General features: G+C 47.2%; 2 protein-coding genes across 9 annotated transcripts in view; one reads left to right on the top strand and one right to left on the bottom strand.

Annotated features, from left to right (window-relative positions):
• The window catches only part of USP22 (ubiquitin specific peptidase 22), a 112,296-nt gene extending 99,388 nt beyond the window's left edge, over positions 1-12,908 (top strand). For all 6 annotated transcript variants that reach the window (XM_054842479.1, XM_054842477.1, XM_054842478.1 and 3 more), the window contains 6 exons: positions 1,221-1,379; positions 3,555-3,681; positions 6,363-6,454; positions 7,955-8,017; positions 9,926-10,075; positions 11,942-12,908. In XM_054842479.1, coding sequence (XP_054698454.1) covers positions 1,221-1,379; positions 3,555-3,681; positions 6,363-6,454; positions 7,955-8,017; positions 9,926-10,075; positions 11,942-11,984 — 634 coding nt within the window. In that variant the 3' untranslated portion in view covers positions 11,985-12,908. The remainder of the gene's footprint in view (positions 1-1,220; positions 1,380-3,554; positions 3,682-6,362; positions 6,455-7,954; positions 8,018-9,925; positions 10,076-11,941) is intronic.
• A 4,715-nt stretch (positions 12,909-17,623) lies between these two features.
• On the bottom strand, positions 17,624-24,933 carry TNFRSF13B (TNF receptor superfamily member 13B). Of its 3 annotated transcripts, XM_054843001.1 has the most exons (5): positions 24,801-24,891; positions 22,487-22,627; positions 21,270-21,386; positions 20,364-20,615; positions 17,624-19,420 (listed from the first exon to the last, which is right to left on the bottom strand). In XM_054843001.1, the coding sequence occupies exons 2-5, from the start codon at positions 22,623-22,625 to the stop codon at positions 19,146-19,148; spliced, it is 783 nt and encodes a 260-aa protein (XP_054698976.1). In that variant the 5' UTR covers positions 22,626-22,627; positions 24,801-24,891; the 3' UTR covers positions 17,624-19,145. The 3 variants fall into 3 exon arrangements, with proteins under 3 accessions (XP_054698976.1, XP_054698978.1, XP_054698977.1); XM_054843003.1 differs by lacking the exon at positions 22,487-22,627 and having other exon boundaries at positions 24,801-24,933; XM_054843002.1 differs by lacking the exons at positions 22,487-22,627; positions 24,801-24,891 and adding an exon at positions 22,026-22,385.
• Positions 24,934-25,695: the final 762 nt, after the last annotated feature.

The raw sequence follows: 25,695 nt of genomic DNA, 5'->3' as shown, positions 1-25,695 counted from the left end.
TATCTTGCTCCAGTACACAGAGCAAAACGACTTCTCTTTCAAGATGTTTGGTGTTGCCATAGTGCAGAAGTCAGAGTTCTTGTTTTTTTGTTCTGTCTTGCATTCTTTATAATTACGCACGCCGTCCTGCAGATGGACTGTTGTGCTGTGCTTGTTTGGATCTGCTTTTATTCTCAGCTTCCTGGAGAGATTTGCAGAAGATTTGCAGTAAGGCAAATGTATGAAATTTTGTTCTTTGCCTCGTAGAGCCACAGAATCCTTATATGATAATAAAAGCTTGATGTGTTATGACACAATATTAGCATTGATGAAACTTCAACAAAAGAAGTTTTCTTTGGAAAATTGACAACTTTTGCACAAATGAAGCTGGAGAAAAGGCAGAATATTGTAGGCTTAATGAGATCGCAGAGTGAAAGACACTAGTTTTAGAGGAAGAGAGAACTCAAAAAATAAGTGTAATGAATGCAAACAGAAAATGCTTCCAAACTAGGAACTTAGAGCTCTGAAGTTCTGGACTTCTCTTAAAAATGTAAACGCTGGAAGAAAAGATTTGAGTCAACATAAGTTAAAATTTTGAGAAGGTTTTTCCATAGTTTAGCTGTTGGCTTGTCTTCAGCTGTCTTGTAGAGAAATCTGATCAAGAACATACACTACTTCTTGATACGGTTATTCTTTGGCCTCTCAAATTCCAAATGCTGTAAGAGATGCTAATATGAACTGCAAAGCTTACTTCAGTGCATTACTGTATAGCAGAAGTATTTGGAGCTCTCTTTATTGAAGTAGTCCTAAGCACCATCTTCCATGTTTTGAGCAGAGAACCATGCTTCTAAACTAGTTGGTTTGCATGCATGTACCTATCGGGAGAGGTGTTAGCTGGTTTATACTGGTCAGTAGTATGGCCGGTACCTCTATCTCTGAGTAACCCTCCATGTGCACTTTGACTCACAGGGCTCCAGTGAGTGGGAGAATGTATTAAATGCCTATATTTTGCATTTAGTACATCACATACATTTCCTAAAACATACGGCTTTTAAATATGCAGAAAAACAGTCCCTTGTGGGAAAACATGCTGGAGCAACTATATTTTCTGTCATCTTTGAGTGCCCTCTAGGGGTGATGTAGATCCCATAGTTCTTAAAAGTATCTCGTGTGCACCCTAAAGTGAGAGAGACTGTTAATTTTACTTCCTTTAAACATGTATTAAACTTTCTTTTCCATAGTGGCGTTTCCACAACGATAGACCCATTTTGGGACATCAGTTTGGATTTGCCAGGCTCCTCCACCCCGTTCTGGCCACTGAGTCCAGGGAGTGATGGCAGTGTCGTAAATGGGGAAAGCCATGTATCGGGCACCACCACTCTCACAGACTGCTTGCGAAGGTATGAAATGAGACAAATACAATTTTGGTGGGGTAAAAAGAATTTGGATTCATTCTGTTCTCCAGGTGACACTGAACAATGGGAGTAAGTGATGCTTTGTCATGGCATTATCCCCAAAGAGCATTTTTATATGTATTTTAGTTTGTTGCATAAGAGAAAGTGAGAATGCAAAGAAGGCTCAGAGCAACAGCAGGCCTAACAAAATAAGCAATCAAAACCAGTTGCCATGCGATGCAAAAACCCTCAAATTTTACATTGGCTGCTGCCAGGCGATGAGGTTTTAAACGATTGAAACCACTGGTGCCTGTCTCCATGTTCTTGGTTGTCAGCTAAGCAAGCACATAAAGAGTTCACAATGCATTTAATATTTGTCTAAATTATAACACCAAGTATGAATCTGATTTTGCTCTAAGCAGAGCTGAGGGTCAGCTACTGTGAGCTTAGTTGCGGGGATGGCATTAAGAATTAAAGGAATGGAGCTTTCAAAAAGAAAAGGTAATTCTGAGCAGGAAACTTAGGCATCTTGGAAACAGGTAACCAGAGAGACTTGGATCTTTTAGCTGATCTGAAAATCATTCTCTTGTGGCAAATGCAGATGTTTGACAAAGATATTTGTCTGAGGAAGAGGTTACCTGTAGCCTGGGGCAGAGCTAATTCTCCTGAAATAAAAAGTCACCGCCTCTGACATCTGATTTCTAACCTTCTTGATACTTTTAAGATCAATAATTTTAAGAAAATAAGGGAACTAGTACAAATGAAAATTTGATGATGCGGGAATGCATCAAGAAGCAAACCGGTCAAATATGGGTGATTTTCTTCAATATGGGGATTAGTAGAATCAGAGAGATGATGATAGGGAAGGAAAAACATTCAGGTTCAAAAATACTCTCAAAGAGTATGGAATTTGGGAAGAAGTTGAACTCTAATGGATAAAGAGGATGAGTCTAGGTTTTTACTCAAAAGTTAGCAAGCAGGGTGAATATTAGAGTCAAACAGGGAAGGTCTGTAACTTCATGTCAACCGGTGTGGCCGTGCAACTTGAAGCTTGTTTGAAGAAGGAAGGGTTAAGCAGGAATATGGCAAAAACCAGAAAGATGTAGGCACTCCTAACAACAAAACCAACAAATTTATAAGCCTTTTTACAGAGACAAGAAAAAAAATCAGAAAACAACTCCAAAACATGAGAATGGTGGTATGTAGACTAGCTGAAGGAAATTTTGTTCCGCAAACAAGGGGAGACCAAGACGCTGTGATGATCACTTAATGCTGGAGGCTGCACTGGCCATAAACTGAATGAGATGAGGTAGTGACGAGCTGATCCCATGTTGCCCTCATGTGCTTAGTGTGTGCATTAATGTAAAACGTTCAATTATATTTCAAAATATTTAATCTCAAAAATACTGGTTGTAAAGCAGCTTCTGGGGCGATGATTTATTTGCCCTGTGGAAGTCTAAACTTGGAGGAAAAGTCTTAGCAGTCAGTCCATCCTCCTGGCCTTTTCTGTGCTGACAGTTTCTGAAAAAATGTGAGATATTTTGTTTTAATGTGTTGTGAGAACATAGAGGTAGTATATTTTCTCTAAGCAGTTCCCTATTCTGTAATGGTCTCTTCTTATAGCTCCCTTGAGCAGTTCTGTCTGAAAATTTTGAAAGAGATTTTTCTAGTTGTCAACACTTGGCTTTTCTTGGAAGATAGCTGTATTTTGAAAAGAACGTTGTGTTTACAGCCCTTTCCATCTCAGAGCTTTGATCCTAGCCCTGGAGGGCTACAAGCTAGAAGAGTGTCCTGCAGATAGCATGCAGCTGAGCACAAAACTCGTGTCATCTTGCTTCGGAACTTCCATATCAATGTTTTTGGGTTTGAAACAAAAGATCTTTGCTATCTGTATGAAAATTAGCTGTCCTGTTGTAGGAGATGAACAAATATTTAGCTCCTTTCTCAGACACTGATGCATTTCAGTGCAATATTCCCAAGCAGAGCAATGACAAATGTCAGATTTGGATATCTGAACCATAGCACTTTATTATGTGTTGGGTTTTTTCAAAATGACACTTAAGCCATGAACTCTGTCTTTTGTGGCGCCAGTGACCCACAAGTAAAAGAAGTGTTTTCAGCATGTGTGGAAAATTGTCTGATCATTTTGTTGTATCCCTTTGCTTTTTAATATTTTTTCAGGTTTACAAGGCCAGAACATCTAGGAAGCAGTGCCAAAATCAAATGTAGTGGTTGCCATAGCTACCAGGAATCTACCAAACAACTCACTATGAAGAAGTTACCCATTGTGGCCTGTTTTCATCTCAAAGTAAGTTCACAGGGGGCAGACAGAGCAGAGGACATGTATTCCTCTCTGAGAGGGTGAGCTAAATTCCTGGATATATCTTCTGGCTTTCACTGACTAATCTTTTATGCTATAAATTATACAAAGAACAGCTTGCACACCCAGCCAGATTTTCTATTAAGGTAGTATTACATTATCTATAATGTGGCTTTGCAGTATGTCTGTGGGAACCTAACTAATCGGAATCTAGAAACAAAATGGAAGGCTAGTACGATACCAGAGCCAGCATAGAACCCAATCTCCAATAACACTTACTCATCCTGGATGGTAATACTTTTACCCTACACTTCTACTGGAAGAATGATTGGTGCCCTCAGATAGTTTAGTCCTGTACAATTTATGTCTTAAATATAAAGAGTCTGACTGTGGTGCAAAGTAAGCAGCTGTCGCAGAAGATGAAGGTCATTCTGTGTCAAAAGGCAAAAGGTCCTTGAAAAGTGATGCCACAGGCCTTTGTAGAAGCAGCCACCATGGTAATTTAACTGCATCTTTGATCTGCTTGAGCTTGTCAGATGCAGACCTCTAAGGTCTTGAGTGTCTCCTGGGACAGAATGACAAAGTCCTCTCATTGCTAGGCAGCAACTGATGATCACTGGCCTCAGCTCTTACTATGACCAGTGTTTCAAGAAACTGCTTATCTGATGATGATACTAATGTCACATCAGCTACATAAAGAAAAACAGCATTTTACCTACGGCCATGGTGACTGGAAACAGATTTTAAAATGCCAGCCTATGTGCTGTGTACAAATGAAGGCTTGTATTGCTTCCCTTTCCAGTTGGGGAATGGTGAATTGACAGAACACACACTCCAGCCTTTTGCTCTAGAGACTTCGTTCAGTTGTTCAATTCTTACATGGTTTTTACGCTTTGAACTTCGGTAAAACACCTGGGTAACTTTAATAGTGTTGGAAGTAGACCTTTATCTTGTAGCTGTCATGGCAAAGTGCGTGCTGAACTTTGCTATAGAATGCAGGCAGTTTTTCTGATTTATTTTCCAGTAGCTCTCTAAGCTAGGTCAGTACGTTCATACTGGAAAATCTAATAATCTGTGTAACTATAGTGTCATGGTCTCACTGAGCAAGTCACAGACTGTATTCAAGAAATGATTGTAGTTTGGAACCATTAAATTACATACAAACTCTGTATCCAGTGTAGCAGCAATTTAAAATTTATTTTCAAAATCTGGCTGGTACGAAAGCTTGTTAATGAAATGCAGAGGGCTTGATATGAAAACAGAGTGCCGTAGGAAGGTCTGTATTTGTGAGAAAGGATTGATTCTGTTTTCTACTGGAAAAAGGTGTTACAGGTGGAAAGAATTGCCTCTCCTGTAGAGGCCTTTTCAGACTGGGACAATCCCGCCTTCAGATGTTCACCCCCATATACCAGCAGTTCTTCAGTTGCACCTTGAGTATTAACCAAGGCGATATGCAATGTGATATGCCAAAGATATTAGCCTGAATATAGATAGTAGCACAGTTCCTTTGTTCTTTGGCTGTTTGTGGTCTTCCTGAAGACCATTCTTGCATGAGTGGCTTGAGGTTTCAGGAGTGTTTGGCTGGCTGCTTGGCTTTTGGGGGAGTTTTGGGGGTGTTGGGCTCTTGTTTTTACTTTACTTTTTATTTTTATTTCATTATTACAGAGTCATTGGCAAGATATGCCTAGGTGATTCTGTTCTTTGGGCAGGGCAATGTGAATGTGCTCAACCCCTTTCCTACACTCAGTTCAGTATTTGTGTAATCCACAATGATTGAGGATTTTTTTGAAAATAAATTACTTTTCCTAAGTGATTGTGTTGTCCTGTCCATGCAAAATGCAAATTTCATTTCACATGTTAAAGCAAAAAAGAAACACAAAAGATAAGAATTACAGAAGTCTCAGCTTTTCACGTCTGGATCTGTTGCTAGGGAATTGTTATGGCACCACAATTGGAAAATAATTAACTTGAAGTGTAAATAGAGCAGAATTTCTGAGAAATGGGGAGAGAAGCTGCCTTTAAATAGAAACTCATTCATCTCTCTGTTATTTGTTCCTCTTTCCATTTAATGTTCAATTGAGAAGATGAGGAGAGGATGGTGGGTATCGCAGGCTCCTTTTGGCGAGGGGACAAGGCTTTTTTATTATCATATTCCATTTTTGCCTTAATTTGAATTGGTATTCCTGTGTAGGCTTGACTCCTGTCACTTGAGATGATTGGATGGGTGGATTAAGCGTGTGAATCTGATGGCAAGCTCTCATTGTCACCAGTTTTGTATGCTAGTGTAGGCTGCAGCCATATATTTGAATAGTGCGTAGTACAAATGAACACTGGTTTGGGTAAAGGCTGTGTGTGCTCTCTCTGTTTAATATATTTTTCCTTAATGCCAGTTGGGAATAAATTTGTATGTCTAGATATTAAAGTAAACAATCTAGTTAATACTGTATTTTTCCCCCACAAATTTGGGTTAATTTTCCTGGTAGAAATGTGTTAGCATTTACACGGGGGTTCCCAGCCCACGTAGTTGGTAGAAAAAATCTGGGGGTGTCCCTGGATACTGACTGCTAATATGCTTTCATGTTACTGTTCCTAAGCTTAGGACATTTATAAAAGACAGAAAACTTAGCTTTTCTCTAAAGAAAAATAAAATTCTTCCACTTTGTCTCCAGCGGTTTGAACACTCAGCCAAACTGAGGCGAAAGATCACTACGTATGTCTCATTTCCGCTGGAGCTGGACATGACACCATTCATGGCTTCCAGGTGTGTACCAAGTTCAAAATCCCCCAAAGACCTGGACAGAACTGTTTACCAGTTCATACATGTGCATCATGAAACATGGAACATCCTTGAATCAAGGTTATAGAACAGTATGTATGGTGATACTTCTGCTGTAAGCTTCTCCTTGAAATGTGCATCTTCTCTAAAGTAATTTTTAGATAAACCGTTGAGTTTTGTGTGTCAGAAAAGGCTTTATATTTAAACATTAATTTTTTTTTTTTAATTAATGTGTGTTATGTTTCTGGCTGCATGTTAAACTTATAGACTCAGATCCATCATGCCTTCAGATCTCTGCTTTGGTCCCATCATCTGAGTGCCCATCCACCAGTCATCTTGTGTAATTAGGCAGCCTAGACCTAACCTACTGCCTAACCTAGTATTTCTGAAGTTATAAAAAACCTTCCTCTTTATTCCTGCACACATGCAAATCTGGGGTTTTTTGTTTTGTACCTTCAACTTCTGTTTAAAGAATGCTGCAAGAAGAAAAACCATAGGTGAGATTAGAATAGATATTTCTAATTGGTATTTAAAGAGAAGCAGTAAGCCTTGTCCCACCTCCCAGGTTTGTGAAAGATATGACATTTATATAAATACACCTTTATGAAAAGATTTTAATCAGCTCAGTTAACGAGTATTTGTCAGATATTCCATTCAAATATACAAGAGGATATTGAGACTTAATTTATGTCTGAAGTAATGCAGAAAGCCCCAAAATATGGCATCTTGTAACACAGGGGCTCTATTTGATGCTAAAATTTTATTAGTAATTTCAAGCTTGCCCTGCCCCATCCCCTCCAACCCCCCCTCCCCAAAAAGTAGATGCTCGTGCCAGGAGAAAAAGGAGAGCCCTGAAGCTCTGTTAAATGGCATTATATCAAGAATATATGGTTTATTCCAGAATATTCTGGAGATTTTGAGACTTCCCTGTTTGTCTGTGGTGAATTCTCCCTAGATAGAACAGGCTCTGCTGATGAAAAGTATCGAGCATAATGGAATATAGATGGGATAATCAGCAGGCATAACTCAGTAATCTGAATTTCATCGGCTATGAAATCAACGGCATAATCCTATTGCTGCTGTCAAAACACAAAATGAATTTACAAGTCAGAGCCAGGATGATTGACCCATCACAGGATAAAGGATTGATGTAATTAGATATTTTTCCAGGTTTAAAATACAAATCTTTTCTTAACCTGTTTTTAAGCTTTTTGGATAGGGCATTTGACGTAAACAGATCTGTATTTGCAGCACAGAAGCCTTGACCAGGAGGAGAAATGGTGTTTCTTATGTAGCATTGCCATGAGAACAAATAAAGCATCTTTAGCATCCTAATCAGCAGCCCTTCTCTGCTGCTAAGCAGCATTGTGCTTTTGAATAAGGACCTGGATTCGGCAAACAGGCTGTGTCATGTAAAACCTATTTCCTTGGTTTGGGAAGCCACTGCTTTAAGTGACTGGATTTTTGTGTGTGTATGTGTTGCAGTAAAGAGAGCAGAATGAACGGGCAATACCAGCAGCCGACGGATAGTCTAAACAATGATAATAAGTAAGTGGTTCATTCCATGACTTCTTTTGTGAAAGGTAGTTGGCTTCTAGGAGATAAACAGTCTGCTGTATATCCTGCAGTGCGAAGTGCATTACCATATTTGACAGCACAGTAAGTCTGAACTGTTGCAAAATAAAGCTTCGTTCGCTACAATTGCCTGCCTTTTGGTGGGTTTGTGGCAGCTGACTTTCAGACCTGAAGGTGATAACCCCGCAGTCAGTCTGTGAACTAAATGAAAAGCTACGGTTACAGTATTAAAAGGGATGGGTGTTTCCTTTAAATAATCCTATTTCTATTGCAATAGCAAAGGGACTTCCAGAGGACTGAAAGAAAGTTTATAGAACACTGACACTCAAAGTCCCAAGTAGATGACTCTAGTAATTCTGGGGTCTCTTGGCCAGGTATTGGTTCCACTCAAAATAAATGATGGGCTGATATGGGACTTGCTCAAGAATGTAAAGAGAGTGAAATTGAAACCAATATCCATAGCTTTATGGGCATAGAGAGGGTCACACAAACCTTATCTTTTTTTTTTTTAATAAGATTACAAATTTGGTTGCTACAGTCATGTGCTGATGTGTATTTAAATTCTTCATTTGGCACTAAAAGTTTCATTAAGAAACTGGAAACACACAATAGATTTAAAAACTAGCTAACTAGTCTTAGCGCAGTTGTCATACCAGCACATACCAGGCAGGTGTTAAGTGTGGTCCTATAGCGATTGATTCATTAGATGTCTGGTGTTCAATAGTGTCAGCAGAGATCTGAAAGAAAACACAACTGATCACTTTTGAGGTTTGCACATGACTTAAGTTGGAGAAGTTGCTAGCAACGAAGAGGATCAGGTAATGAGAGCAGAGGCATCTGGGCTGCTTAGTAGGCTGGATGCCAGTAAACAGCTGGGGCAATCCTAGAATCCTCCATCCAGGACTAAAGAGTGGTGTCCATCCTAGTTGGATTAAAGGACTCCACTAGGAAGACAGTGACTTTCTAGTGGCTCTGCAGACAGTCAACTGAATAGGTGCCTTGTTGCGGCACCACTGTGTCAAAAGAGCTCTGTGAATTTTGAGCATTAAGTAGGACAATATCAAGGGAGATTAGAGAGATTATTTTACCATTGCGTGGCTGTATTTGTATCCCAGTTTGAGGATAGCATTTTAAGAAAGAGTTAAAGAGAGTGGAGAACATTTGAAAAAGAGCCGCAAGTATATTTAAGACTGGAAACAAAATCTTACCTTAGAACAAAAGAGCCAAGGACTTCAGTCTTCTCCTTTTTAAGAAAAGAAAAGGGGGAGGGGAAGTTAGGAGCAACTTGATTAGTTTATCAGTATCTTTGGAACAGAGATGTGTCTGCTAGTTTTCAGGCTGGCAGGCAAATGCACAGCAGCATCTGAAAGCTTGGAAGTTGAGGCTGAATAGACTCAGTATTTCAAAATAGGTACAGACTTTCCAGATTCAGGACAGTTGATCAGTACAGCAATTTATCACTAGAAATATTTAAGATTACCTCCTTCCCTATCCCCATACCTCAAATGCATTTTTCTGGTTCACTAGAGTAACTAATTCAGGGAAATAGAAGGCCAGGCTAGATAAACAGCAGTCCTCTTCAGGAATGCATCAATATTGATCTAGTTTAGAAGAAAAATCTTTGGTAGCCAGTATGGGTAAAGCTGTTGGCTATCATCAGACTGGAGTGTTGCAGTAGTAGCAAGACAGAAAAAGAAAAATGTTGATCTTTTCCCTGGGCAAGGATGCCCTCTTCCCAGTTAATGTTAAGAGCTGGTGTTATATTGATGAATCAGATCCTTTACTATTGCCATATGTGTTTATAAACACAAGCTTCTGCCTAAAATGTCAGTTGTTTTTCCCCTTTTGATCCTTTTCCTCATTAACTCTTTTCTCTACCAGGTATTCCTTGTTTGCAGTAGTTAATCACCAGGGAACCTTGGAGAGTGGGCACTATACCAGCTTCATCCGGCAGCACAAGGACCAGTGGTTCAAGTGTGATGATGCCATTATCACCAAGGCTAGCATTAAGGATGTGCTAGACAGTGAAGGGTAAGTTGTGAACTGGAAAGGGGAAAGGAAGGGAAACTTCAACCTTTGAGTTTTCCTTACTTTCAGTTAAAAGACCCTTTCATCATAGAGAAGACTGAATTTCTCTCTTTGGATGTCTAATGTCTCTGTGTATGTATCAGCACTTTAGAATGTTGCTTTATAATGCTGGATTTGTTGAAGGAAGAAGAGGGGAAGGATTAGGGACATCAGCTGACTCTGCAGTGTCTGTAACTGGTGCTCACATCCCAACTCTTGCTTGCTAATGGAAGGGACTCTGAAAACCAAAGTGATGTGATCATCCAGTGCAGGAGCAGGGGTGTTCCAAGTGTTTCCCTCCATGACACAATCCCATCTTTGTCTGCAGAACCTTTGGATTACTATGAGTGTAAAAGGTTTGAAGAAAAGCCATTAAGAAAATACTGTGAACTGGAGTGGCAAGGCTATATGGGAGGCAGGTATAGAACATGAGCTGTTTCTTAGCTCATGGCTTTAAATTGATTCCAGATTGACATTGTGGTTTCAGATATTTGCATTAGACAAGTATTGGGAGCGCAGAGCAGTAGCTTGCAAGGGAAGTATCTTGCTTGGTGCTCTGCATTTGAGGGAAGCATTGGGGACTGGTACGTGTTTCAGGAATAAGGTAACTTAAAATCCAAAGTCTTCATTTTGCATTTTCAGCTATGGAAAAATAAGCCAGTATTGTTCTTGTTTTAATTATTCCTGACATTTCCGTTGATTGCTGCAGGCACAGATGTTCAGTTTGTAATAGATTTTTCCCATTTTTTCATACTTTTTTTAACTTCAACCAGGAAGTAAAAAAAAAAAAAAATCTATCCTGTAATATGTGATTTTTAGTGTTAAATGATTTGGCAAAGTAACTTTTTGAGGTCAGCAGAAAAAGGAGTTTGTTTTTCTTCAGTAACAAGTGGTTAGCTCTTGCCCCGAGATGGAGTATGTCTGGAAGAAATTGCCATAGGCAAGGAGGAGAGGATACGCAACACAACTGCTGCCCATCCACCTCATTAAAGGCTGGTTTGAGTTCTGATCCTTTTTCCCTGGTTCAGATAAAGGCTGACACTAAGTAGATCTGTGTTGTATAAGGGAAGGTCCACAGGGCGTGGGATGGAATGATAGTAATTGGAAGGTCTCAGAAGCACTTTGAAACATTTTAAGAGTCACGCAGTGACCCTGTCAGTGTGTGGCGTGTAAAGAATATGTAGAGATGAGTCTGCTTCCCTCTGACATGGAACTGCTCAAGGGCTGGGCTCTGTTATGTAGTAGGACGCATAAAGTAATTAAGGACAGGAAGAATTTCATCCTGTTAAACCACCAGATTTGAGTACAGATTGAGACATTAGATATTTGAGTTGGATTTGATTGGGACACATGAGTTTTCACCCACATGCCTAGTTCTTTGTTTCGCTTCTGTAACAGTAAATGGCAGGTTGCAATAGTCCAAAGCGTCTGGTGCTTTGGTAGTGTGACTCCAAAAGAACAGTTGCATCTTAAAGCACCTCAGTTGTATTTTGTGTCACGATAGTGTTAAATGGATGTTGCTTGTCTGGGTGCCAACAGGGTTCAATCTTCTGGAGCTTTCAGGTTCTAAATAGATTGTACAACAAGAGGATTGACTGTTTCGTGTACAACTGTTCAGTTTCCTGAGTCACTGGTAAAATTATTTCAGCTGGCTTCCCTCCTTCTCATCCACGGTTACTGCAGGGAACTGGCATGTCCCTGGAATCGCTTCAAATTGCAAAGAAAAACAAAATTAATTGTCCTCATTTTTTTTATGATCGCATCAATGGAAATACTAATGTGCTCCAACGCACACTAGAAAGCTGAAACTGTACCTCTGCTTTCTTGCAGATATTTGCTGTTCTATCACAAACAGTTCCTGGAGTATGAATAGCCTTATCCAGCAGCCTGTGAGATACAAACAAGGAAGAAAATAAGCAAGCCTTCTGAATCGACACACAAACCTACCTGAAATGAAAAGACCCATTACAAAACAACTAGCACTGAGCTGTAACAGGACCTACTTGACACTGACTCAAAGCCTGGCGGAGTAAGAAATGAACAATGTCCAACGTGTATGCGGTCCCGCAAGGACAGAACGGGGGAAAAAAAAAAAAGAGGCTACAGTCAGTCACTTAACAGAGGAAATATAAAATGAAAGGAATGCTCTGGGTGGGGGAAATGGGAGCAGAGGAGTCCGGGCACTGGTACATCTCCTATGTTCCTCCAAAATGTGTGTGGGAAGGCAAGGGGTTATACCCTCATCTCCATAAAGCATCTTCTCCATTTGGTGCTTCAGCTCCAACGACCAATCATATAACAGTTAAAATTAAAAATCCAAGCCCATTTTTTATGCATATGGGTCTGAAAGCAGTAGAGTGGAGGAGGAGGGGATGACACAACTAAAGGACTTTGCAAGTATCTTTTTATTTGTGAATTTTAGTTATTAAATAAATACAGTATGAAACTATTAGGCTCTTTTTTTTCAACAACCATAAAAGAAATCCTGGATTGTGGAACTGAAGCTACAGCACTAAGACAGGTTTTCAAGCATGCCTGCTTGCACAGGTAATGTTTAATGCCATCGGACTGCTCATCAAAAGCATCAGCACAGATTCTTTTCTGTTTGAGCCCTTTTTTGTTTTGTTTTCTATAAATAGCTATTTTCTTAATTTTTTTCCTTTTATTCCCTTTTTTCACGAGAATGAAATTCATAAATGCAACCATCAGTAAAAATGAATGAATTGGCGTGTTTATACTGTAAGAGTGGTCTTGGTTCTTTTTTTAAATCTTGTGAATAAGTTTGAATTTCTCAAAATTGCTTGGTTTGTTGTTGCTGGTTTTGGTTTGTTTTTCCCCTGCTGCCTTCCAAGGGCACGTGTGTATGTGTGTGTGTATATATATATGAGACACTTGAAAGAACCTCAGTATTGAAAAATGCACCATCTGTTAGAAACGGTTGCTGCTGGGGGCAGCATTGAGCGATGGATCTGCTGCTATTGAGCACTTCTGCAGTGCACTCGGGTTTTTAAGTAAACAACACATTTTCCTGGTATGTGCTAGGCTGGTACTGGTTCCTTGTATCCTCCCACATGTATTAACTCCTCACGTCCTCTTCTTGCAGAATCACAGCCTCAGTGTCCTTAGCTTGCAGCACTTGGTGCACCAGCTTACTCCTGCTTTGTCGCTAATGCGGTTTTGCTCCTTTTCTCCCCCTCCATTGCTGCCTTTTACAGCGGCTCGTTGGCTTGTCGAGATACCGGCGGTAACCGCTGGTGTGCTGTATCTTGCTCTCAGGAGGCTGGGCTGCGGATTGAATCGCAGCCCATGAGAGAAACCAGCCAGAACATACAGCTGAAACGAGCAAAAAGAGCTTTGTTCTCTCTCCCTTATGGAACCTAGAGAGAGCTATGTGTAAGAGTTAGACACTGATAAATTGGTGCAAGAGCCACACCAAAAAGGCCGTTAAGCTCTGCATATATATCCAGACAGCCGTTCTTCGACGTTACCAGTGTGGTTAAAAACATGGATGGGTCTAACCTCTTAGATTCTGTGCTCTAGCAATGAGTCCCAGGTGTCTAACCTGCCTGAGACAGGGGTGGAAAGTGGTCTGATAAACAGAGGAAATAAGAGGAAAACAAGGGAAGCGAGTTAGTTTGGTTTTTAAATCAGCATCTTCAAGAGCAGCTGAACAAAAGGATGGTGGAATTGCATTTGATCTGTACACAAACTGGAAGAGTACAAGGCAGTTTTGTAATCAAGAGATTTCTGTGACAGCTTGCAACAGGGAAGGAAGAAGGGACGACTAATTGAAGCACCTCGAATAGCAAATCAGACATAGAAAATGTACTGTACAGTGTGGGAGTTACCTAGGCAGCCCGCTTGCTGCAGGAGTGATGGTGTACTCTGGGTTTGTAACCTGTCTTTCCCTATCGTCATGCCTGAAATAATCTTCAATTGTAATTGGGTGCTGCAAGATTTAACCTGAGCGTTCTTGTCGCAAATGAAAAATTGCTGGAGAAATGCAGATGAATGGTGCACCCGCAGGAAAGGGGGGCCCCTCCTTCCCCGAATTGGGCACGGTATCGTGCAGATGCTTGACGACGCTTTCTGCTACCTTTTAATAATGCAGCAAGCTTGCAGAGGAAGACAAGAATCAGCCTTTCATTATTCCCAGGGCTGCTGCAGTTGGCGTCCCCACCTTGTCCTCTTGCTGGAGGAGGAGTGCCACCGCGCGGCGGATGGTTTTTGCTTTGTGATGCCGAGGTCTGAGCCTTTGGCTGCTTTTTTTTGATGCTGGAGCCTGAACAAATGCATTCTGTTTTCCACTAGCACACGCTTGGCCACCGGAGCTAATGCAGTCTGTTTCGTTAATCCTTTAGAAACAAATTGTTTAGGGACGATGCCAGCCATATAAATCGGTCTTAATTTTTTTCCCCCACCCCTGTAAGGCTGGTGAAGAGGGCTGTGCTCTGTGCAACTGCACCAGCGCAGATGGTTTTCAGTGGGAGATGGAGAGCGAGGTAGGTTTTGGTGCTCTGTTTCTGGTTTCAAACACAGAATTCCTGGTGTATTAAAAGCTCCTATTCTTTTCTTTTCCCCCTCCCCATACACACACCACCCACCACCCCCCATGCCTCTCCCCGAATCGTACCAGGCATGTTTCTATTTCCAGCAACAGTAAATCAGCGCAGGTTGCTAGCGGAGGAGAAGGCATTTTCCCTCTTCCTATAAAAATGGACGAGCAGCTGCTGTCACACGAGCAGCACTGCCCCTCCTCATGCCTTTTCTCAAACACAGCCTTCTCTTACCCTTCATCTCCTCAGCAGCAGCCACTCAGCTCGTCCTGGGTTTATTCCCTGCAGAACCAGGAGGTTTCTCTGCGCAGAACTCTCTTAACGTCACCTTCAGGAAGACGCCGACCACAAAGCTCCTTGCAGTGCAGCAAGACACTAACGAATGGCTGATGAAGTTATTCCTCCCTAACGTGCTGGCAGACGGCAGTGAGCGGCTGCCTCCTCCATGAACAATGACTGCGCCGCTTCAGCTGCTGCCCTCTTCATTTTGGGGTGCAGTTTGGGGTTGGCTTGTTTATTTTGAGGTACAGGTTTATATCGGCACAGCTTGGTCTGCTCCGAGGAAGCATCTGCAGAAAAGACTGAAAACAAAGACTGGTGTGGTGATGCAGGCTCACGTTGGAGCAGGTATTCTGTTATCTACCAGCAACGGACACGGCTCTGCGTGGGGCACAAAAACAGCCACAAAGTGGCTTTTGGTATAATATTTTCTTGTCCCTCAGCCACTTGACAAGATAAAGCTTTACTCGATGCTGGTGCCTAATGAAAACCTGAACAAAAGCAGAAATGTGCGAATTGATTCATCACCTCAGGTGGATGCTCTTGCTCAAAATCAGTGCCCTTAATTCCACATTCCCCGCTGGTAACTGCGTGTGTCCTGTGCTTACCGTGTCCCTCTCACACTCAGTGTGCTCCATCGGGGCTGCAAACGTGATACCAAATCCATTGATTCCTCCTGGTTCTCCAGCATCTAAGGGTTGTATGTGGTAGCCTGTGTATTATTTTTCACTGCTAATTTGTTCACGTTGCTCCATGTTACCTTGTATACGCTGAGAACAGTAGCTCCATTCCCTGAAGGAGGCGCGGCACGTCTGTGAGGGTGAAGAATGTTCCCCTCTTGCGTATCGGGGATGAAGGACTTTGCTTCTGATAAGCATTTTCCCCAGGTTCTGGGCCACCGGGCCGTGTGGTGATGAGAGGGACAGCCCAGCCCAGGCTCTGCCTCGCTGCAAGAAGGCAAGTGGCCGCCCGGGCCGGCTGGAGCAGGAGCTGCCGCTTGCCAGCGCCACACAGGCTGAGCCCTGGTGCTCGCTGGGGTAAATGCTTTCCTAAAAGCTTTCTCATTTGAATAATTGATGCCACTTGATCCTCAAGAGATGCCCTAATTGCAAAACTGGTGGCATGGGTTCAGTTATTTCTATCCTGTTTTTAAAGAAGGTTCTGAATCTCGTTGCACAAGTAGCGTGGCCGGGGGTTCCCGCAGGTGACGAGCACCTGTCCCTGGAGGGGACGCTTCAACGTCCGCAGGGCACCAGAGCCAGGCTGAAGCAGCGTGTCCCCAGCGCTGCCCGCAGGAGCTCTGTGCTTGGAAGGGGCAGTGTGACGAGGGGTTTCCTTCTCCTCATTCCCCTTCCTCGCCGGGAAGTGCTTGGGCAGAGGAGGGCACGGGGCTGGGCTGCCGGGGGGACCCGCTGGTGCTGCCCCAGGGTAAGTGCAAAACCCCTTCACCCTGCAGAGGCTGGGGGGGGGGGAGACCAAGAAGAGGAAGAGAGGCAGAACCTGCAGCACTGCGGAGATCGAGGGGGAGATCAAGCTTGGGGGGGGAGGCTGGGCAGGAGCGGGAGGCCCAGTGAGAGTGGAGGACATGATGCTGCAGAAGGCCGTGGAGGGAGTGGGACACTGAGCAGCAGTGGGGGGTGAGGAGAGGCCAAGAGGCTTTGGGGGGGGCGAGCATGAACAGGAGCCCGGCAGGAGCAGGGCAAAAGGCTGAGGGAGGCAGGAGACGAGTGTGAGGATGAGCAGGAGTGGAGGCTGAGTGGGAATGTGAGTGGAGCCTCAGGGAGACTAAAGGGTGTAGGAGATGAAAGGCAGAGCAAGAGCAGAGGGCAAGAAAGAGTAAGGCTGAGCTGTAACAGAAACACTGGGGGAAGCTGCGGTAGAGATGAGGCTAAGCAAAGATGCAGGCTGACGAGGAGTTGAGGCCGAGCAGGGGTGGGAGGCTGAGGAAGGGTTGAGGCCGAGCAAGGTTGGAGGTGAAAAGAGGGTGAGAGGACAAAAGTGGGTGGTAGTCTGAGGAACAGCTGAGGTTGAGCCAGAGTTGAGTCCAAAATGGGGTGGGAGGCTGAGGAAGAGTTGAGGCTGAGCATGTGTGTCAGCCAAGGTGGCTTCTGGGGAGGTTTAGAGGAATTGGGATGCTAATGATGTTATGGTATTTGGGACCATGGGCTCAGAGAGTATGGGAGCTGAGGCCATGGGAACTGACGCCGTGAGACCTGAGGCCATTGGAGCAGATTCTACAGGAGGGAAAGGACAGGAGCTACGGCCGTGGAAGATGATGCTGTGGTGTAGGAGGCCCCAGGGGAGATGGTTGGGTGAGAAGAAATGCCAGCAGGGAGAGGGAGGCTGAGCTGGTAGGGAGGCCAAGAGGGGAGTGCGAGGCCAAGAGGGTCTTTGGGTTGAGAGAGAGGGACGTAGCGGAGGAATGAAGGCTGAAAGGCCCATGGACTATGGGTGCCAAGAGAGGGTGGGAGGCTCAGCAGTGGAGGTCTGGGGGAGGCCTAGCCGGTGGAGGCTGTTGCTGTCCCTGTACCCTGTGAGCAGCTTGCTCGTGGCCAGGGCTGGTGTTTTGTTCACTGTGCATATTGGTAAGCCCTTGCTCTCCCCATCGTACCGTGGGGTGGTGGCCTTCAGGGCTCACCCATCGTGTTTAGGAGACCCATCTGAGTAAAACGAGATCTCAGTTTTGAAAAGGCTTATTTTCTCCTCTCAATACAATACAAAACTCATCCCTTGTGCTACTGCGGGATAAGGACTTTGTTAAACAGGGGGAAGAGGTGAAAGGCAATACACAAGGACAACGAGATGGAGAATTGTTAGGTTGGTTTCTGGAGCAATTCAAGACAGCAAAACTTTGTCCCACGTACCAGCTGTCGGACCAATGTGCGGGCTCTTAGTCCTCCCCTTAAACAATCTCTTGCACTTTTTAGTTCTAATGGGTTTCATGTGGTCCCAATGCCTTTCTGCTTTGTGACCGGACATCACTCATGGCACTGGCTTTGTCGTGGTCATCCCTCAGGCGGTGCCTTTGCTAGCGACAAGAAAGCATTGACATTTAAATACATAATATAGGGGGACAGAGCCTGCTCATGCTTCCTCCAGCTGTATACTTTCCCAGCACCAATTTGTGCATATATTGACTCATATTTATTCTTCCAAGTTTGAAGCTCTAGTTTGAGAAATGGGAGGGGATGAGCTCCTACCCGGAGTGATTTCTCAACAAGTAAAAAATTCCTACACTGTCCTTTAGTGAAAATGAGAACTTCAAGTTACATGCTGAAACCCATATTTTTCCATAGTAGCTTTCAAAGCCAGGTCAGATAAAAATCTTCCCTCAGAGCAGCTGTATCTCTAGCTGGTTCGTCACTTTTACCAGCTATTTTGAGTAACCCAAACCAGACATACATAAATCCAGTCTTTTAGAAAGTTCTCAGCCTTGGATGAGTTTTCACATTTAAATCCAATTGCATCGGGGATTTTGGTGCCTGTCCCAGCTCCTCCCATGCAGCATCGTGTCTGTCACAAGGCAAAGCCTTGCTGTTGCCCATGGCCCGTCCTCCCCTCCCAAGCAGCGTTAAAGGCTGCTGGTGGAGCTTTCCACATGGTGTCCTACTAAATTTTCTGTCCTGTAAAGAAATTTATGTTAAAGTCAGAAAACATGCCACTCCTGAGTGCATGGCAGTGGCATTCAGTGGACATTGTAACTTCCACGAGTAACTTCTTGGGTCTGAGTCCATGTTTGAGATGCTTACAGCTCTGCTTGTAAACCGCTTGTGTTAGTAGTGGGAAAGGTGTGCTCTCCACGAGGACCAGTGGACACCACAGTCTGATCCTGGCTCTGCTTCAACACCCTTTGCAGAGGCAAAGTGATGCTGATGGTGGAACCAGGATGAAAAGCCCCACTTCCACTGACTGGGACGCACGGGGGAATCTGCAGAGGTCAAGTTGGAGGATGAAGACACCACTAAATGGGAAGTGACTTCTATCACTGGGAGTGCCCAAGAATAATGAGGATTTCATTTCCTGAGTGGAAGAAAACAGCACTGGCTGCAGCCTACAGCCCTTGGGCAAAGACCGTGCCAGGTCCACCGGTCCTGGTAGAAGCCGTTACAGTCACTGGAAACAGAGGGTGAAGCAGCTGTGTTTTGGGGGCAGAGGGAGCATCCCTCCTTTCTGATCCTGTGGAGGAACATTCACTACCGTCATGCCATGAGCGTCTTCTCTTGTGAAGGAGAACATATGATTTTGAAGTGGCCATCGTCAGGGCTGGGAATGGCCCCAGCGCTTCCCGTGCTGCATATCCCGGTGTGAGAGGGAGCGGCTCTTTCCCCTATGTGATAGGAGGTGCCGTGGCATGATTTGGTCTCTTGTACAGCAGAGCCATGTCCAGGGAAGCAGAAGCCACAGGTTTCCACTGGCTCTGGGACCCTGCTGCCAGTGGATCCATCACCAACGCTGCCCGCTTCCACCAGACGATCTGCAAACAAACTTTGTATTAGCTTAAGGGTTTTTAGGAGCACCTTTTGCCCAAGAAATGCTTTGCAGTGCTGCACTAGACCCTATAAAGAGCCAATCCTGGAACTGAAGAGGACATCCATGTCCCACCACTTTGATAAAGCCCGTGGCACAGTGTTGTACATAATGCATCGCCTGTGTGCTCACACCTAGTCCTCCAACCCTGGGAGGTGAGGTCTCAGCGGGAAAATGGAAAGTGCCTCGGACGGAAGGGCTGGAGGTTTAGCACTAAAGCAATTGTAATATTTATAATGTTACGTGTAAATAGGCTTTTCATTAAATGCTGCTTTTGTAGCACATGCAAATGAATGGTGCAGCAGCGTCCAGGCTGGCTGCTCACAGCAGCACAACCCACAATGCTCTGTGGGCTGTCAAAGGGCTCTGCTCTGTCATCCAAGATCTGAGAAGGTTAGACTGGGGGTATTAAAAAGTACACAGTAAATCTCTTTGAACGTGGTGGCCTCCCTTAAAAGCGAACATTCCATGCCAGCATGTCCTTTGACCAAAGCAGATGGGAATGGCTTGAATTACAGTTCTGCTGGAGAGTGACTCCAAGCCGCACACTGGCTCATGGACTTTTTCTCTGTGATTTTTGACGTCCAGCATGACTGGCTTTGAGGTGTATGTATGTAAATGTGTATGCGTATACGTGCATCAGTAGACAGACCTTTTTATTTTTGCAGGAGAGTGACTGAGAAGGGAGTTACAATGGAGAATGCGGGCATGGGCATTCCATCCTGCTCCTCTTCTGGGCTCCGATGACCCGTGTTGCGTGTCGTTTGCTTTCTCTGCCTACCCCTCTTATGACCTGGCTCTGCTCTCTGTCCCTCCCAGCAGTACCTGGGAGCCTGCCCACCGCACGCTCCTCATCCTCTTCCAGTCCCCGCAGCACAGCCAGCACTCACCTTTGGAGGAGTCCTCCCCGCCGTGGCAGGTCCCAGCGCTGGCTTGGCAGGAGACCACCTCTCCCTTCCTCCGCAGGTGGGTCCAGCCCAGGAGCAGGGAGCAGATGAGGGCGCAGAGGCAGAGCCCCAGCAGCAGGTACACCACCAGCCACGGCTCCTGCTCCGCACACACCTTCTGCTCCAGCACAGCCACGGGCGGCGAGGCTGAGACCAGGGCGGCTGGCACAGGGGGGGTGGCCACCAAGGCACCCGCTGTGGGCCAGGCAGAGATGAGTGTGCTTAGAAACCCCTTGGCTACAAGTTTCACACTGTTGACTTTTTGATAGGGAAAGGCTGTTGCTAATGGAACTTGTGCACTCTGCTTGGAAAGAATTTGAAAGCAGCTATGCACCTCCTCTGTTCGCTTGCATTTCTCTTCCATGGCAAGTTAGAGGAGACCCATTCCCACCCCCCTCCCTTCTCCACTGATCACTTCTCAACCCCAGTGTGGGACTTATATCTCAGGGAAAATAACCCGTCTTCTCCCACTCCCCGTCCCCGAGGGCTGGAGGCAGCTCAGCAAGGTGGGAAACGCAACTGCTGATCCTGCCCCTGGCTGGTAGAGCCGAAGGACAGGTCTGTAAAACACCGACATGCAAAAGAGAAAACGTGCTCGCTGCCCTGTCTGGGGAGGGAGAACCAGCAGCCAGTTGTGTGATGGAGAAAACAGGAGAGACACAGCCTCTCTGCTTTGCTTTTCCCCGGTCCCAGTGAAAGGGCAGCGCACGCAGACAACCTCCAGCACAAAGAGAGCGGGGTTGCTGCCCCTTCCTTAGCGTTGCTCCCATACCCTGGCTCATCTTCCAGCCCAGCCCTGGAGGTCCTGCCCCACATCCCTGCTCTGCCTGCCCTCGCACGCAGCCTTACGTTCGCAGGACGGGGCACATTGCTTCGGGTGCTGCCCGCAGACCGTGGTGCAGTTGATGCATCTTTTCAGGAGCTCGTCGTAGTAGAAGCCAGCTCTCCTGTTACAGTCCATGGACTCTGTGTGATGGAGGAGAACACGGTGTCCTGAGTATTCCTCCTCCCCTGTCATTTGAGCACGAGGCTCCCAAACCACTGCCCTCCCACCACCCCCGGTGCCTGGGTTCGTGCAAGGACGAGCCCACGGCTGCTCTGAACAAGCTCACGGCTCCGACAGACGCAGGGCGAGACCTGCGTGCTGCCGTAAGAATTGGCAACCTCTCCAGGGCTGGCAGGGTGACAGACCCAGGGGATTCGCGGTGCTGTTTGGCCGTATGATGAATACTGGGGAAAGGCATCTGCCGTCAGCTGCACAGGGAGGGGACAGTACGCAGCCAGACACGTGCAACCGTACCCACCCGCGGCAGCAAGTTGCTGGTTGCTGCTCTTGGAGCTGCTGCTGCTGCCCTGGGGCTTGCACGCCTTTTCAGGACACACCAAAACCTGCCCGAGCACTGACTTGGGACCCCGGGGGCAGCATCTCCTATCCTCAACAGGGAGACGTGACTTGTTGCTGCGTGCAGCCCTGCTGCAGGGCTGGGTCCCTGGCCCTAGGACAGGGTGCAGCAGTCCTGGACTGCGGCTCGATGGGGGGGGGAGCAAGGGGCCATGCGCAGGGTTTGGGTGCAAAGTGCATCTGTTTCTTTTCTTCTTCCTTACCTGTTATCACTGCACCTTGGTGCTTGCCCCAGCACAAGGCTCGCAGTGCAGCATTGCACACATACAGCCTGAGTTTATAATTATCCACATCAACTGAACCTGATGTATCTTGAGGCCATGCCTTTGGAGGGTGGGGTGTCACCTATGGGGAATACGAGTGTCGATGCAGCTCTGGGAAGGCTCCCTGTGACCCCAGAAAGGAGAGGAACAGACATGGACAATCTGATCCTGGTCTGTGCTGAGCTGTTGCCAGACCTAGCCCATCGCTGGGAAGCTGTCATGTTCCCCAGTGGTTTTGGCTTGAAGCTCTGTTAAGCTGAGCTGGGTCCGAGCCTGCCCTGTGGTTCCTCCCGGGGCCTGATCTCCCCTCCCAGCTTTGCCCCATCGCTGCCTGCTCGGTCCAAGGACAGCCCCGCAGGCAACGGCCCCGCACTGCCCGCGACCGGCCGCCCGGCACTCACCGCACAGGGCAGCACACCTCCTCACTGTGGGCTGGCCGCATACGAGGCTGCAGGGGATGCACTGGCAGACAAGGGTGTCCCAGTACTGCTGATCGGTGCAGTTGTTCATGGCATCCCACCTGACGTGCGTCCCATCCATGGCTGCAGAACGGGAGGTGAGTAGGTATGGGGTGGCCACCTCGTCCCTTTGCTAGGGCTGGGACCCCTCGCAGGGGGGTGCCCGGCTGCGCCCCAGCCCTCTCTGGCCCTAGGCTTGGGCAAGTGCATACAGCAAAATCTGCTTCAGGCTTAGCCGTCCCTTCAAACCAAAACCCTCCATGAGCGTGTCCTGTGCTGGTCCCCGGGGACCCTGGCTTATAGGCGGCCCTGGGCTGTGCCCTGAGGGTCTGGAGATGCACGCAGCTGCCTGCAGCAGTAAAAGCAGTGGGAACTGCTCCTGTCTTTATATTCCTTTCTGAAAATAACAGAAACGCAACCAGAATGACCACTTGCAACGTCATCTGAAACAATTTTTAATTCTGGAAACTTCTGAATTCCTCTGTGGCATCAGGGCGGTTTGTGCCGTCCTGTGTGTAATTTCTGACATCTCCCTTTGGTGTTCTGGCATCATAACGAAACTCAATTTTGATGTGTAAAACTCCCCTAAGCAGCAGCAGGAGGGGCGTCTCTCGGAGAGCTTTAGGCGCTGGTTTAACCAGCACCAGCTGGGACGCCTGGAGGGGGACGTGCTCTTGTCCCCGGGCAGAGCTGTTCATCCCATCCTCCTCTGCCGCGGTGCGCCCGGTGCCTGTGTGGGCTGGATGTGATGCCAAAGGCACCGGCAGCAGCCCTCAGCGGCACAAAAATGTAGCTAACAACTTACAATTTTAAGAATTAGCTTGCTAATGAGCATTTACTTCTTAGCAGCTGAAATATTTGTGCATGTCCCATATCTCTGTGGCCTTACCTGTGCCATCGCAGGGTTTGGCCTTGGAGGCAACCCAAGCAATGGTCCTGGTCCCTGGCCGTGCCCCTGCTGATCCCCCACCGCTCGGCAGTACCTGCCCCCGTGCTGCCCCGTCTGCGGCAACCGCGACCGAGCAACTGCAGGAAGCGCTAACCCAGCATGACAGTGGCCACGGTGGAAATGTGCCGTTTGCTGACCGAGAGGGCTCGTGGGCGACCGCATCCCTCTGCGGAGTCGCGCTGGGGAGCCGCAGCTGTTTCCTGCCGCTGCTGACAGGACTCAAAAGGTTTAAAACTCCCCGATGCCGGAGCACGGCGCTGGCCTCCCCATGCCCAAAGGCTGCACCTTGCCTCAGCCAGAGGCTGCTCCCCAGCCATTGCAAAGCCAAACTCTGATTTTTATACAGAACCCCCCCTGCGCTCTGGTGGGGATCTCTCCTCTCTGTCTCTCTAGGACCTGGGAGTGTGCAGCAGTCGCGCACTTTGCGTGTCCGTCTGTCCTGCCGTTGCCCGCACAGCACCTTCCCTGCAGAGGGGCTGAGGACGGGCTCCCTCTTCTGCGAACTGGCTCCTACCTGGGGCAGCACATGTAAAACCCTCCCCTTCTCAGGGATAAATCCACTCTGCGCAGGGATGCTGGCCTGATAGTCCCAGTTGTTCAATTAACATTGCTACAAAATTAAATAATTACTTCCTGTTGAGCTGACTGAAGGCATCCCCCAGGGCAGAGCAAGGCTCAGGCCGATGCACTCTGATGCTCTTTGAAGATATTTTGTACCCAAAGAGAAGAAAGAGGAGACCCCCAGGGACAGCCTGGCCGTCCTTGAGCTGCGGTGGGGTTTCACATGGGATAACTGCATGGGAAACGGAGATTTGGGGCTGTGTCTAAGCTGGGGGGGCTGCAGGCTAGGCAGGTCCTTCCCCTCTGCTCCCAGGGCAGGTCCAAGGTGGTGTTTGACCCCGTCTAGGAAAAATCCTACCCCATGGCTGAGCTCCCCTCCCCGGGGAGCCTCAAGGTACGCGTGGTGCTCCCAGCATGGCATGGCCGGGCTTTGCAGCCGTGCATTTTCCAGCAGAGCTGGGATATTTTCCACTCTGTCTCTGCACCCACCAGGGACCAGCACCCCAAACTCTCCTGTGGACCCCTCATCCAAAGTGTTAAGCGACCGTTTCATCTCCAGCCCTGTGGCACTGACTGTCTTCAGCAGGGTGGAAGCCCTTTGTGGTGGCTCTGCTTCTCCAGTGAGAGCCCAGGGAGACCCTCTGCTCCCAGCCAGCACTCTGGAAACGTCACTGTGGCCCCGAGCCCTGGCACAGACCAGCCCCTCACCCTCATCTCCCCGCGCAGCCCCTCCGTGGGGTAACTCACATTTGACTCTCCCGCGGCGTCTAGTCCCCCTCGGCTCCTGCCATTGCACTGCGAGCTCCAGCCCCAACCCTGCGCGTGGCTCGGGAGGTTTATTATTAGAGATAGATTTGATTAATGCCTGGGCCATGCGTTTCCTGGGGTTTCCCCTTATCCCTTTGATGCAAATTGGTCACACGCACAGCGCGTTGCATTGGCTCATCGGGTGCCTTGGGCTGCCGGGGGCTGGGGAGGGAGGCACCCTGCGGGGCGGTGTGTCACCGGGTGCGGGGAGGGGTGGCCAGGGCCAGGCGGCCACGTTGCAGAGGGGCTTGCAGGGGTGGGGGGCTCTGCGGCACCTGCCCTTGCGTTGCCTGGCTGCTGCGGGACGTTTTCTTCTGCAGAGAAGGATGTATTGCAAGAGAAGAGACGCTTACCCTGCGCCAGGAGAGCCGGCGGGCAACCCTGTGGGTTATTGCTTTCCCGGGCTTTGCTGAGAAGGAACAGCTACGGCAGAGCAAGAGGCCGTGCAGCCACAGGGGATGCCGCTGCCTGGGGCCACAGGTGGAGAGGAACAAGTCCCCCCCTTGCTGGGGCTCTGTGTCACGGCCAACGCCGCACGGCACCAAGGGCCGGTCACCCTCACCTGCGGCTTACCCTGCCTCCGGCCGGGCCCCAGCATCGCTCTGTGCACCCATCCTTTCCCCGTCTGCAGGATGGCCAGCCCACGCCACTGGCCTGTCTCCTGCTCATGGCACCTAGAGCATCCTGTGAGCCCAAATAAGATGCTTTAAACGCTGCTTTTCTCTAGCGTGCCTGTGTCTCAGAGGCAGGAGGGCTGCGCTGTCCTGTGCTGCCCTGCGCGGGCAACCGAGGTCCTGGCTGGGCTCGGGGCCTGGCACTGCCCTCTCCGCTGGCA

Source organism: Grus americana, chromosome 15 (assembly GCF_028858705.1).
Source record: "Grus americana isolate bGruAme1 chromosome 15, bGruAme1.mat, whole genome shotgun sequence".
Taxonomy (NCBI): Eukaryota; Metazoa; Chordata; class Aves; order Gruiformes; family Gruidae; genus Grus; species Grus americana.
The sequence above is the reverse complement of the archived record's forward strand: the minus strand, read 5'-3'. Positions and strand labels throughout refer to the sequence as shown.